The sequence below is a fragment of the Chrysemys picta genome, chromosome 8 (genome assembly GCF_011386835.1).
Source record: "Chrysemys picta bellii isolate R12L10 chromosome 8, ASM1138683v2, whole genome shotgun sequence".
Classification (NCBI taxonomy): Eukaryota; Metazoa; Chordata; order Testudines; family Emydidae; genus Chrysemys; species Chrysemys picta.
The window spans coordinates 27208415-27223672 of record NC_088798.1 but is presented as its reverse complement, the minus strand read 5'-3'; the positions used below and the strand labels follow the sequence as shown (position 1 = coordinate 27223672).

Below are 15258 nucleotides of genomic sequence, written 5' to 3'. Positions count from 1 at the left end.
CTGTGTGATAAATATCCTTTCATTTGGTGCATTCACAAGTTGCAAAGTTTGTACAGTTTTCTGATCATTTCTAATTTTTCCTTCTTTCAAAGGCCTATTTGAAACTGTTCTTCGTGGCAGGATACAGACCAGATCTCATCTTCAAAGATCCAGGCAGCTGCTTGTAGAATAAAAATGTTATAGCCTTTATTGTTAAGGACACTGCATTTGATTTAGAAAGCTATTTTTGCTGTCCATTAACACTTTTCAGGCACTCAAATTTTGTTGTTTTTGCCTTTCTAAACTAACTATCAGTTCTGTGTGATCCAGAGTCATATGACAAATTTTCTTTTAAGCCCATTAGTTTCATTTCATATTAGTTCTACCAGGTCACAAAATGGTTAAATGACTTAGATCAAGTCAGTTGTAGAGATGGGCATGGAACCCAGAGATCCTGACTGGCAGCTTTCTTCTAATCACTCACCAATGCAGAAATTTTACCTCCTTGACGATCCAAAATTTTAAAGAAAGCCATGTGGTTCTTGGAATATGCATGCCAAAAGAAAGTGAACCACTTGTATTATATTGGCACCACACAAATCTCTGTTATTAATATTCATCAGGGTTTTGCTTAGTGCTTGTATGTATCATTTTCTAGGAATTCTGTTTTAAAATATAAGTTGGATAATTCACTTCAACTGTCTAATATCATCCAGAAAGAATTACCAAACATAAAAGGCGTATTTTGTTGTATTCTATCCATACTTGGAAAGAAAGTGCCCCCAGCATCCAGAAAAATGTGGCTCTCCTAACAACCACACACATTTGAATGTTATTTGGCTTATTATAGAATGTCTAACATATATATATGTTTTAAAGTTAGACATTCTATAATAAGCCAAATAACATTCAAATGTTATTATTTAAATTTATAAAAACTGAAAACAAAGCAAGCAGGAGAAGCCATAAAATCTCCAGTGCCTGCCTCAACAGAAATTGGTAGTGATCATCTGCAGTTTCTCAGGGTCTGTAAAGCGAGGCTTTGAAGTTGACACTGCAGGCAGAAAGTCTTCATAGGTGAACAGGCAGTTTGAAAATAACTCAGGCAAACCATCTTAATTCTTCTAAAACTGGCTTCTGAGTGGAATTTTTTTTTTAAAGTTAATTTTCAAGCCACCAATTTGTCTACAAAGAACAATATTAGCTAGTCATGTCAACTTCAAAGTCTCACAAGAGTTACTGGCTACAGCTGCACACAGGACACTTCACAAGCAAGGAAGTTCTTGTCCTCAGGCTCCTTATGTGTCTAACCTTTTATTTCATTTTTTTTAAATGTAAAGAAAAAAGTATGGGAAAAATAGTAAATTTCTCCCTAGGGGAGGCTTGTGTAGTTAATAAGTATCAACTCATCCAGATTGTTTTTACACATAAAAATCCCACATGGCTTGGAACTACTACTGCTAGGCAATTATACTGCTCATTCTGTAACACATATTTTAGAAATAATGTTACATTACAAAAAAAAAAAAAGGGGGGGGGATAACAAACAGCTAACACATAACTATATGAAATTGACCAAATCTAGAGTTGTGGGAAATACAGTCCTACCACACCTCCACACCCCACCCCACAACCCCATAGGGTTTTGTGGCTGTAGGGCTGAGAGCATGGGGGGAGGGGGGGAGGGGAAGTGCTGCCAGGTTTTCCCTCCCTTTTTTAAGTTAATATTTTGAACTTCTGTTTACATGAACATACTGAACTGACTGGTCAGCCACAAACCTCATTTGGAACCGTAAGTATGCACTCAGGCAGAAGCAGAGACCCTCCCCCCCCCCATCTAACCCCCCCAAAAAGGCAAATATTGCGTTAAGTGTAAACTACTAAAAAAATGAAGAGAAGTGTTTTAAAAATGACAAGGTAAGTAAACTGTTTCTGTGCTTATTTCATCTAAATTAAGATGTCTAAAAGCAGCATTTTTCTTTTGCGAAGTAAAGTTTCAAAGCTGTATGAAATCAATGTTCAGTTGTAAACTTTTGAATGAATAACCATAACATTTTGTTCAGGGTTATGAACATTTCAGAATCAGGTGAAAGATTTTACACTAGAGTCACTGGATCTAATTTCAATCAGTGAATAAAAAATACTTGAAGTTAAAAGCGAAGTGTTGAAGAACATCAATGTTCTAAGATGGGCCTATTAGGAAAAAAATAAGAAAATTAAGAACTATCAAGAAACGTAAAGAAGAAGAGAAACAAGTAAGTGGAAAGAGATGACCATGTCCAGTGGGTAGTATCAACTAACATTGGATGCTGAAGGAGATGGTGGATCTGTCAATTTTAAGAGAGATTTAGTTTGCCAGAATCTACAAGCTTCTAGAAAGTGTACATGGCTTCTGATATCACAATTCTATACTAAATTGGTTAGCTCATCTTGCTTTTTTTCTGCTGAGGTAAGACAGCAGTACACTAGTGAGTCTGATGATCCTCTATACTATTGTTGTCACTGAAATACAGCTGCGATAAAAACAAGTGCCTGTTTCAAGACATACAACAGCTCTTCAAAATACATTTTATTCAGGACCAGCATCAATTCACCTCCAAAATAACTAAGATCAATCACTGGTTATGCTATTATAAACAAATGAAAGATAAAGATTTGAAATACTTGATAAGAAAGTTGCAACCTTCTTTTTATATAGCACAAATTGAGCAATGTTAAGAAATTATTGGAAGACAGAGGGAAAGTGCATTCCTACTAAATGTCATTGATTCTGTGTCTGAAAAAGAAAACCATAGAACCTTAAAGTCAAAAATTCTAGAAATTTCAGTCAAGAAAGTAGAAAAAATGTGTGACACATGGTCTTGGCCATTTGCTTAGACAACAAAAGAGAATTTTAAAAAATTGAAAAAGATTAAAACTTCTCAGATACAAACAATCTAAACCTCTGACATACGCAGCACACGATTTTTTCCAGTTGAGATATAAAGTAACACCTAGCCCAGTTCTGAAGATCATGAAAATTCAAAAATACTTCTGCAACCACCATAAGCTTCATGCGCACTGATGAAAAAACTGATGTCTCAGCTTCCCAATGACACTCTGGTGGAACTCTCAGGAAGACTGCGTGTTTATATTTGCATCCAACTGCCACAATCCTGAAACATGTGCTGAGCATAAAGAAGACTTTGATCAAAACACAACATGTATTTTACACAACAAGAAACTCTACAGAGAAGCACTACACTTTCAAAGCAACTGAAAGTGGTTTCGAAGGGACTTGACAGATGACGCTCAGGCTGATGACACTGCTGCTGCAGTCTCAGTGGAAATCTGTCTTGATCTATTTAACAACAATGAACTAGAACCACAAAAAAGACAATTCAAACTGATTCAGAGAAGTTCTGGAACCTTTCCATTAACTTGGCCAGGATTAGCTTTGGAGTCCTTCCACTACTGACCGCAAATACAAAAGCCATCAGGTGAAACATAATCTCAAATTCCTTAATACCCTTCTAGCATTTAAAATTGAAGATCCAGATTTCTACCCTAATTCTATGTCTATGAAGGCTGTTGTTACAAATAATAACATCAAAATGGTTGAAAAGCATGGAAATAAAACTGTGGAAAAACTTCATAATAGGCTAGGTACTGAAATACAAAATAAATTGGTGAATGTGTACTGGTATAGAAGGGAAGATAAAGAATAATAAGACAATAGTAGACTGGAGACTCAATTATTGTTTTTAGGCTTTACTTACAGAAAAAATGCCTTTTTATAGTATAAGAAAATATAATGAAAGAAATAAATCATAAAAGAAATACTATGCACTTGACATAAATCTTTATGGTTCTCTCCATCTTTTTCTAGGCCTCCTCTCCTCCCCCCCCCTCAAGAATAATGAGGGGTGGGTTTTTTTGAAAAGGGGGAAATCATATCAATCTTGACCAATACCCACTCATTTGTCTGTTAAGATGAGACTATTTGAAAAGACATGATTTTTTTGCATTTTATAACAAAAATGGACAAAGCTAATCATATGTAGATATCATCTGAGCACTTACAAGGGAGTTTTTTCAGATGGTCTCTATCCAATCTCTGATGATGATAGGATGGTAAAAATGCCCATGACCAATCTACACTAGAGCTTCCACAATTGTTAGCACTGGCTGATCTACACAAGTATTAGGCCATGGCAGGAGAATTTCTGTAAATCTTCAGTGCAGATGCAGTCTCTGTGATGCTTTTGTACAGTAAGTCCCTTTTATTGGTGCTATGTCTCATACCCTGAAACTAACAGGGCGACTTGCTGAACGCCAGAGTGATAGTAATACCTGCTGAGCAAGACAGTCAGAAAGCAGTTTTGTCCTCTAAGAGGACAATATCTACCGCCTTTCCAAAGAACTGACCTGTCTGTACAGTGTTTTTAGTTTGATATGTTTTGTAGGTGAGAGAGGGTCAGTTATTGATCGTATTGATAGCAAGCATGGGCATTTAGAAACTGCTTAAACGTGCAGCAGCCATTTGAATACTTTTTGAGTGCAGTTTGACCTCCTGAAAGACCAGGATACAGTGACGCTTCAAAGAAGTGAAATGTTTCATTCTCCTTGCAATCACCTGCCTGCTTTCTCACTTTTGTCACAGAGACTATAAAAGGAACTCAGAAAGATTTGCTGGTAGCTAGCTTCAATTTCCTTGTAATATTACTAGATAAAAATTATACGGATATTTTAATTGAGACAAAACGCAAATCAGTACATATACAATGCGTAAATTAATTGTGTGGTACACTTTTGGAAAACAGTAAATGCATTTTTACCTTTGTGTCATAATTTTGTAGGCATCTGGGAGGAAGCATTCTGTGTTTTCCATTTGGAAAGGGTCGGCATCACAAATCTTGTCATCTGTCCGTCCATAATTAGCACTCTCTATCATAATGACATCACTTCCTGGACACCGAAGGTCAATGGAGTAGCCTTCGCAAGACAGTTCCCTCCTAACTAAACCAAATGGTAGTGCTGCTCGGCTGAAACCTTAAAAAAAAAAAAATTAGGAATCAAATTAAAACAATGAGAAAAAACTGACAAAAGGAAAACATTTTCTGGCGTATGCATGAATGTTACACTTTCTATCCCATGCTCAAGGAGAGGAAAGTAACACAAGCCATTACAGACATTTTTTATCATGTTCACAGAACATAGCTTTTGGCATTGTAATCGTATTAGCCTAATTGCAAAAGATCTTTAAAAATTCCTGAATGTTTTCCAAAGATCTAAATTCATATTGAATTGGTCCAGGGTCTCCCTTTTAGAAGCAGCGATAAATACAGTAATGAAGTATTGCCAGGCATAAGAGAAAATCAGAGTGAAGAAACGTTTTCAGAATTTCAGAATTGCTTGGTGGTTTCTTCTGGATTCTACACATTCTGGGCTTTAATTAAAAAAATGTTACAAAGTTAAGTTTTCAGTCCTTTGCACTGAAAAGCTACTGTTTTTACAGTGTAAATCAATGTGCTGCTGCTCTTTTATTGCACACTTGCAGAAAACTCAGCTAAACAACAGGGGAGAATTCTTCTCACAACCAATTCACATAGCTGCCGAGTTTTCAGAGGCAGGACCTTAACCCCTTTCTCCACCCCAGGAGAACCTGTGTCTCTAAGGCTACGTCTACACTACGGGGGGGATCGATTTCAGATACGCAAATTCAGCGACGGGAATAGCGTAGCTGAATTCGACGTATCTGACCCGACTTACCCCGCTGTGAGGACGGTGGCAAATTGACCGCCGCGGCTCCCCCATCAACGGCGCTTACTCCTACCTGGGCTGGTGGAGTACGCGCATCGATTCGGGGATCGATTATCGCGTCCCGACGAGACGCGATAAATCGATGCCCGAGAGATCGATTTTCTACAGCCAATCCGGGCGGGTAGTGAAGACCAACCCTAAGAAGGATAAGGAGGGGCAGCTGGAGGAGTCAGCTGGAGCATCTGGATAGATGAAGAAGTTGACTCGGTGGGAGTTCTAGTAGGGGGAAGTGCTTGGTGCAGCTGAGTGTGTAGTGGGCAGTGGCAAAAGAAGCTGGTTGGGTGGGAGTGCCAGTGAGCCAACTGCAGCAAGGTCAGTCTCCTACCAACACACTGGGGCATAGCTGAGGCTAGCAGGGTGTTGCCTGATTGACTGCATATCCTAATTGGTGAACAGACGGAGCTAAACTACTACTTGACACCGTACATAACAGCCTGTAAGAGCTGCTCGGCAGACCTACATTTTAGTGTACGTACCTGTGCCATTTTGCATAAACTAATAGCACATTACTTGAGTAACAGCACTATGAGTAAGTATGTAAGTAATTTCTGCAATGGACTGCAGAAGTGTGCTGAAAAGTTCCTGCGTCCAATCAGGAAAATTCATCCCCTTTACAATCCCCCTTCCCAACCCCCCCCCCCACCCAAATCATCTTCTGTCTGAGAGAATTCCTTAAAGCTAACCATTCCATTGAGGGTTTTGAAGTATCATGCAATTATCTGGGGCACCAAAACCTAGGACTAGCTAATTCAATAGGAAACCTTTTGTCCTTTATCATCATTATGCAGTCAGTGTAGAGTGCTAGCATAAAGTAGCCATATGTTATATTCTGCTATACCAGGGGTTCTCAAACTGGAGGTTGGGACCCCTCAACTTATTACATGGCGGGGGGGCTGCGAGCTGTCAGCCTCCACCCCAAACCCCGTTTTGCTTCCAGCATTTATAATGGTGTTAAATATATTAAAAAAGTGTTTTTAATTTTGGGGGGGGGGGGTCGCACTCAGAGTCATGCTATGTGAAAGGGGTCACCAGCATAAAAATTTGAGAACCACTGTGCTAGACGTACAAAATTTAACATAGATCAGATTGCTTTGTCTCCCTGACATAAAATTTGAACCCATCATCATCTTAAATTGTGGGATAAGTTAGATGATTTGATAGTACTAAATAACTTCTTTAAAAACAGTAGATACTTTTCAACAGCACCACAGATTTTTTTTTTTTTTTTTTTGCATTCTAGTAAAACTAGTAACACACTCTAGCACGGTTATAGTTAAGATTCCATAAAGGTTTCTGGTGTACACTAAAGGGTTAGGTATTTCAAGGATTACCTATTTTTGGTACTCTATACTCTGAACATTTCTCTCCCTTCCATAAGCAAAACATTTGGAATAATATACAACTATTATACACATACAGTCATTAAGTGATCAGAAATATTTTTGGTTCAGACATTTATTACACACATGCAACACAGCATATGAATCATTTGGTATAGTCTATTTTAAATATGGTGTATTGCAGGGGTGGCCAAAGTTACTAACCCTCCAAGCCACATATGATAATCAACAGAAATTCGAGAGCCGAGTGTGCTTGCCGGGGCTTGGGGCTTCAGCACCGTGGCGGGGTGGTGGCTCGGGTCTTCTGCCCTGCAGAGAGAAGGTTCTGGGGGTTTCAGCCCCACGGGAAGCACCTGCTGAAGCCCCCAGTCCCAGCAGGTGTGCCTCATGGGGATGAAGCCCTGAGCCCCCACAGGGCTGAAGCCCCTAGACTCCCCTCCCCGCTGGGCAAAAGCCCCTAAGCCCTCCACCGGGCAGAAGCCCCGAGCTCCCCCCGCCCCCCAGTCTGGTAGGTGGGAGAATGGGGAGGCGGTGTAAGGGGCTCTGAGAGCTGCACTTCAACTGTAAAAGAGCTGTGGTTTGGACACCACTGGTATATGTATTAATACTACTGGCATAATTATTATTTATTTACAGTAGTTCTCACGCTGTGCTATGTGTTTTCCAACCAAACACAAAGAATGCCTAGTTTGTGCACCAAAGAGTTTATAATAATAAATGCATTGTAATAATAATACATAGCTAAAATTCAAACAAAGACAAACAGACAAAGAGCAGGTGGTGTAGCACGTGCCATTTTGGGGCATTTGGATGGGGGCATTAAAGAGAATATTCTCAAGTCACATACACACTGGTTCCTTATAGTCATGGTATCAGAAGTATGTCTTTAGAAGAGAATCAAAAGCAGAGAAAGTAGTGGCTTTGTGGATCAGCACTGGAAGAGTGTTCTGCGCAAAATGGAAGAAAGTGCAGAGATGACTGGGGGAGAATTTGAGAATAGTGGAGTAACTGGAGAAGCAGAAGAGACAAGAGGTGACAAAAAAGACAAGGCCAAATAAGTACAGAAGGGCAGAGTTATGTAGAGCTTTGAAGGAAAGGACAATAATCTTGAATTTGATGAGGTGGAGAAGGAGAATCCAGTGGAAAGATTTAAAGAAAGAAATGATATGGTCAAATTGACGGGCAAGAAAGTGATCTTGGCAGTAGTATTTTATATGGACTAGAGAGGCACTCTTCCTATTGTGTTAGTAATCTGTGGATTAAAACTCCCATTGAATTGAGATGATGAGTCGTAAGATCTCCAAAAGACTTGTTTCTTTTAATCATGTCAATCTGTAAGCGAAGTCAGCTTACACTCATCCATTTTAATATTTATTAAAAACAGAAGAAAGAACGGTACACTTTAAAAAAAAGAAACTTCAAATTAAACTTTCACATCATCCAAAACTCGTGCCCCTAGGTTTGACAGAACATATGATGCATGGCATCAAACACTAATATTAGATCTTTGCTAAATCTAGTCACAATGGGCCAAGATAAAGCCAGAAGGTCATGCTCTCGTCTCTGATACATGAGTGTGATTCAATTACAGTCGACATATTTTGATCCAAAGTATATACACTTTAGCTTGTGACTATAGCCTATATATATTCTTCCTTTGCAACAAATTACTGCAGAGAAGCTACAGAATCTGACCATTACCCCATTCTGTGTCCCATAAGGGTGCAAAATGGGCAGAGGAATGAGATCCCCACAGATGCATATAACAGCTCCTCCAAACTAACCACCATGGCCCCAGCCATGCTAGGACTAGTAATAATGCTGCCAATGGTTGCCATTCCTGCATTCTGTGATTCTGAAAATGAATTCATCCAGGACAAAGTAGGGAATTAGTTAATTCTGCCTATGCTGCCGGATTTTTCCTGTGGCCTCCTGGCAGTTTGTAGAGGAGCGTTAGATGGGTGCAGAGCATCTTGCTTCTAAGAGAAGTTAAAGTAGCTGACAGTGTGTGGCTGACTGAGCACAGTAAGCCACTCCGTGTTTGCAGCATCAGGTCAGACACGTCTATCGTTACAGGGATGGTACTGAAAATCATGCTACATTATCTATGATGAATACAGATCGTTACCCTCATTTATATTTGCAACAGGAAATATACTGAATCCTAAAAATTCTGTACTGATGCTAGCTAACTGCAAATCTTATATCTAAGGGAAGTGGCAATTGATTTAAGTATCACCAATTATACATTGACCTAGATTTCCACTCCCCCTTCCCTACATGCATTGCTCTATATTTGGGCTGACATTTCAAAATATTAGACAAGCTAACATCAGGTCACTCATTGGGTAACAGAGGACACTCAAATTATATTGTAGGATGCTACTTTGCAGAGAGAGAAGGCGGTAAAGCAGTGTGTTAGACAGGGAGGTCCCTCTATGGAATTTTTACAACACAACCACCATAAAGTAAGCAAAAAAAAAAAATTTTTAAAGTCCTGTAACAAAGTTGATGTGATCTTTATTCTAAGCTTCATTTATAATCTTTTGCTATCAACAAAGAAAAAATAAGCATTTCAACAAGCAGAGTGTAATTCAATCCATCTTACAACCCTGACAATCGAAGAAAGAACTAGTGGGAGGCCTTGTGAGTGAAAAATCAATATTGCAGCTTTGTGCCGTGCAAATGTGAACACTGCCAAATAGCAGTGCTTAGGGTAAAATGAACTGTTTTGCTCCATTTTCTCCTCTCTGAACAAATGATTTTGAAAAGACAGCTTTTTTTCCAGTGCTATAAAATGTCAAGCAATAACGCTCTGTGCTTTTGGTGAATGACTGGAATAAATACCTCTTGGCAACAGGTGCAGTGACTTAGGACTGAAATACATTCACATTCAGGAGATAACTCTTGATAAACTGCTACAGGATGGAAATTTGAAAGACCAGGGTTTTGCATCATTTCAAAGCTTTTTACAAGTAGTATGCTACTCTGTCAATAATTACTATTGTCACTAGCAACTTTATATCTCAGGTGCACTTCCAGCCATTAATGTTTTGAACACCCTGCTTTACTAATGAATCTCCATTCAGTCTGCTGCCTGGATGAAAAAACTTTACAGTGCCACGCACATACTATTTTGTTAGACTGCAAATCAAAACAAAAATAAAAATCAATTTTCCTTGTTGTTTTTGCTAATTGCTTCCAGGCTAACCATGTCCTGGATGACACTGCTCATGATGTCTAAGAAAGCACAGTGCTAGCTGATAGTCAAGGACCTTTACAGTACTGGGGCTGTGACTGCAAGCACAAGCTAAACATTAACTCAAGTAACAGCCTATTGCCAACTGAAGCATATGCTACCTCCAATTCATTTGTGTTTATATATTTTAATCAGATTTCTTTCCTAAAATGGAAAGGAGAAAAATACTTAATGAGAAAAAGAACAAGGTTGCTGTCATGCTGAACACTCAACTTATAAACAATTTTCATGGCAAACATATGCCTGTTGCACATTTTACTTGCTCAAAGTTCAGCTGAGTGTATTCATTATATCTGAAATAATAAAATAAATCTGCTCTTCTAAGATCATGTTTCCAGTTTCAAGTAAGGCTAAAAGTAAGTTAATGGGGATTTTTAATGGTAGCAGGCGTTTCTTTGTGCATATCTATCATTGAGTCCAAAGAATAGTTTGTAAAGAAACTTTCCCCACTACTTATTCCTATTTAATTGCAAACTGAAGTACACATTGCTGAAATCTAATTTGCATGCTCTGCTTTACTAAGTAGACATAATGTGATCCACACTATGCTAAAAAATTTTACAGAAGTTTGCAAAATGTCATGTTCTGCCTCATTTACCATCCTGTTGTCAAGCTACTTAATCCAATTAAAGAAATATTTTGTCTGTAACAAGTTATCTAAATTAATAAAAGCACAAAGAGAAGTTAATAATACAGTTTTGTGCCCACTCGCATACAATCCTTTTGAGTTGCCAATATTAACAGAATGCAACAAGCTTAATATACAAAGATTAAAAAAAAGTTACCTTGGAATTTTTCCCCATGTAAAGAAAAAACAAAAAGAGTAATATTACTGGCAACTATGAGTACTACTTGCGGTTAGAACCTTGGTAAAACTTAAACCACCAGTAAATCTTCCTGGAAACACAAAATTATTCTAAGCGAAAGAGTGCAGTCGTTGAAGGTATTATGAACATGAAACAAAACTGACCAGGGTGATTATAAGAATGAAATGTCAGTTTTTGTGTTATTTGGCTCTTATGGAAAGGTCTTTCGGAAAGAGCACATCTTTTCAAGAAGAATGTTTACAGTTGTCTCTCTCACAATCGTTTATTTTATCAAATCATGAAATACAATTCAAGTTCCAAACAAGACACAGTGATGCATGTTGAGCAGAATTTCAATAATAACTTGTTAAACAAATGCAAAACTTGATGAAAAAGGTTCTTTTATTATCCAATCAAAACGGGATAGACTGGACGAGAATATTTTGTAATTCTGCATTCTATAAAAAAGCAGATATGTATGAACAACTGTGTTTAGAATCCTTCTCCCTACTTCTGAAAGAATGCATTATGTGTTTAGGTATGAGAGAGAGAGACAGAGAGAAGAGGGGCAGTTTACAAAAATTATGGGAATTCATAGCATGGGCTCACCAAAGCATTTGTAAAGTCATGCATCAAACCCTCAGAATCCAGAAATTCCTCACAGGATCGAGCTAACACCACCACGAAGGGTAGTCTCTCTGTCCCTCTCCCCCCCCCCCACCTTTGGGGGGGGGGGGGCACACGTGGCAGTATATATTTTATACAAACAAGCATGTTATTTTGTTAAACAGCTTCTAAATTATCCAATACTGGTCAACAGATCATGCTTTGCAGTAGCAAATACCACAAAGATATAGGCAATTTAAATGACAAGTGTGCTATCTAATTCTAGCTTCAAAGGAAAAAATCGTTCTGGCAAGCATGTCTATTAAAAGATTACATAGGCACAATAAGAGCTTCTGATACTACTCCGAGGTCTGGAGTTCACAGTACTCAGCTCTCATTTCAGTGAAATCCACTAGATAAAATGTAAACAGTATGAATCAACGCCACAGTAGACAACAGCCAGCTGTTCCAACCAGGATAAAAAAATATGCAGAAAATGACCCCTTTTTAAAATTGGTTGTCCTGCCATCATCTTCATATAGAGAGTAATGTTTTCACATCAGAGATGGAACAAAGGAATGTATCTAAAAGAGCATCTAGAGAGAATGGATTATTCACTGCTGAAAACCCATTTTAATAGTCCAACTAAATGTAAAGCATCTTATTTCAATTTTTTAATCTTTTTACCTCATTGCTAAAAATGATCTATTGTATAATTCTGATGAAATTACATGACAGCAAAGACATATTTATTATTTGAACTTTAACAAAAGGTTAAAAATCCGAATATGCCACCTGATCCTTCAAACCCATACTCACATGAGTTGTCTTTACTCTGTCATTCAAGCAACAGTTCTACTTCAATGAATTACTCTAATAAGTAAGGACTACTGGCATGAGTACAAGAGTGCTGCATCGCACAATTAGTAATGACTGAATAACTCATCTGACCCCTTATTTTATTTTACAATCCCACTATACCAAATCTGGAAGCCTTGCCCTTTGAAAATAATAATGTGCACTTACTAGCAATTTTCATATTCAAAGCACTTTACAAACATTAAGTAATTAATGACAGCTTTTCTCAACAAACTCCTCAGATGAAAGGACTAAAAAATGGAATTATTTTAATATGAAATCTAAAAGTCATTTAAAATTTGGAAAACATTTGTCAGATTTTAGTATATTTCAAGGTTTGCTGTAATAACATAATTACAACAGTTGGCAATTTTGTATAATCATATAGCTATTTTGTATATACATAAACATATAGCATGGAAGCCTCTTTGAGGCACAGCCTCCAACAGAATTCTGGCTTCCACTTCACTGAAGTATATTAGAATCTGCCTTTCATAATCTCTTTTCCCCTGTCGTTCTCAAAAACAATCCTATGAAGCAAAACATGATTTTTGAGGCCTACCTGATTTCTGCACCAGGAACTGGCTGGGCAGTGGAACCCATTTCTTTACTGTAACTGTGACAGTTCCTTCTGCATGTGGTTAATTATGGTGGATACCTTATTTAAATTCTCCTAGGCAGCTCTCTCTCCTTAATCAAGAGGGCCAAAAATCTAGCTTTCCATGGCAGCAGACTTCCATTTTTCTTTCTTTAAAACAGCAAGAGAAAAGAGTGCTAGATTGACAGCTCCATAAAGTGAAGTCCTCTAATCATCCAGAACAAGTACAGCACAGACAGTGGCAGTGCAAGCTTTCCTACCCTACTCCAGCACGCCTCAACCTTATTCTGAAGGGAATCACTACTATGGGTAAACACACAGACTTGTCTTCATGCCCATTTAATCCTTCACCTGCCTGCAGCAATTGCCACAAGGGTGCTAATTAACACCACACTGTGGTGGTGTTTTTTGCACTTGAATGCCACTGCACTGGAATTTGATTGAAACCACCAATTAATTCAATAAAAGCCACCAAACCAGGCACTTGACACTGGCAATTTCTGATCACTGCCAACTTGTGGTACATAGGAATCACGTGACCTAAAGGTGAAACACTTACTAAAGGTGAAAGTCCCATTGAAATAAATGGGGGATGCGCATACATCTGAGCATAAAATTTGGCCCTGTGTGAGGATTGAATACCTCATATGCCAACTCTGTCCACATATCTATTCAAGTGACATCATCATAGGACCTAATCACATCAGCCATACCATCAGGGGCTCGTTCACCTGCACATCTACCAATGTGATATATGCCATCATGTGCCAGCAATGCCCCTCTGCCATGTACATTGGCCAAACCGGACAGTCTCTACGCAAAAGAATTAATGGACACAAATCTGACATCAGGAATCAAAATACTCAAAAACCAGTGGGAGAACACTTTAACCTGTCTGGTCATTCAGTGACAGACCTGCGGGTGGCTATATTACAACAGAAAAACTTCAAAAACAGACTCCAACGAGAGACTGCTGAGCTAGAATTGATATGCAAACTAGACACAATCAACTCCGGTTTGAATAAGGACTGGAAATGGCTGAGCCATTACAAACATTGAATCTATCTCCCCTTGTAAGTATTCTCACACTTCTTATCAAACTGTCTGTACTGGGCTAGCTTGATTATCACTTCAAAAGTTTTTTTTCTCTTAATTAATTGGCCTCTCAGAGTTGGTAAGACAACTCCCACCTGTTTATGCTCTCTGTATGTGTGTATATATATCTCCTCAATATATGTTCCATTCTATATGCATCCGAAGAAGTGGGCTGTAGTCCACGAAAGCTTATGCTCTAATAAATTTGTTAGTCTCTAAGGTGCCACAAGTACTCCTGTTCTTCTTTTTGCGGATACAGACTAACACGGCTGCTACTCTGAAACCAGGTTTAGAATGATCCCAGCCTGAAGCCATTCATCTATCCATGACACTCCCTTCCTTTTGCCAGTTTGGTGCCTGTTCCCAGGTGACAAGTGTCTCCTTTCTTTTTCTTTACATTGTAGGCACTTGATCTTTTGCCTGTTGAAGGAGGGCACCCTACTTTTCTACTTTAGCACTTAAACACATAGTACCTTTAAAGCTTCTCAAAACAAATCAGCCAGAGGGTGTCTGTCAATTAGTCTCTCAGAGCTTATCCCCCATGGTTAGCCATCAGTGCACTTAACTGAACATGCTACCTGTCAGGAAGGAGAAGCTTCTGAATTTGGAACAACCTCAGTGAGGGCTCAGACAGGGAGGCAAGCCACACAAATGGTTTCTGTGTCATAAATTCTGTGCCAACAGGATTTCCTGCTGAATTGCTTCCTCCCCACAGGATGTTGGTAGCAAAACTCAAATATATTGTAATTTTTGTATTTGCTTTAAAATATCATTTCTTGGTAAACATTCCTACTTGCCTGGGAACTTCTGCTAACCATAAGGTTGGTAAAGAGAAAAAACAAAACATGTCCATAAGCAATGTTCAAAAGCCTCTGCTGAGTTGACAGTTGGACAAAGGCAAAATACCTTTTTTCC

The 15258-nt window shown here is 38.5% G+C and overlaps 1 protein-coding gene across 38 annotated transcripts in view; it reads right to left on the bottom strand.

Moving 5' to 3' along the window:
• Positions 1-15258, bottom strand: part of ADGRL2 (adhesion G protein-coupled receptor L2) — a 470630-nt gene that overhangs the window by 81958 nt on the left and 373414 nt on the right. For all 38 annotated transcript variants that reach the window (XR_010589665.1, XR_010589664.1, XM_065554079.1 and 35 more), the window contains one exon: positions 4797-5010. Coding sequence is in view for 36 of the 38 variants with exons in the window: in XM_065554079.1 (XP_065410151.1) it covers positions 4797-5010 (214 nt within the window). In the remaining 2 variants the exon portion in view is untranslated. The remainder of the gene's footprint in view (positions 1-4796; positions 5011-15258) is intronic.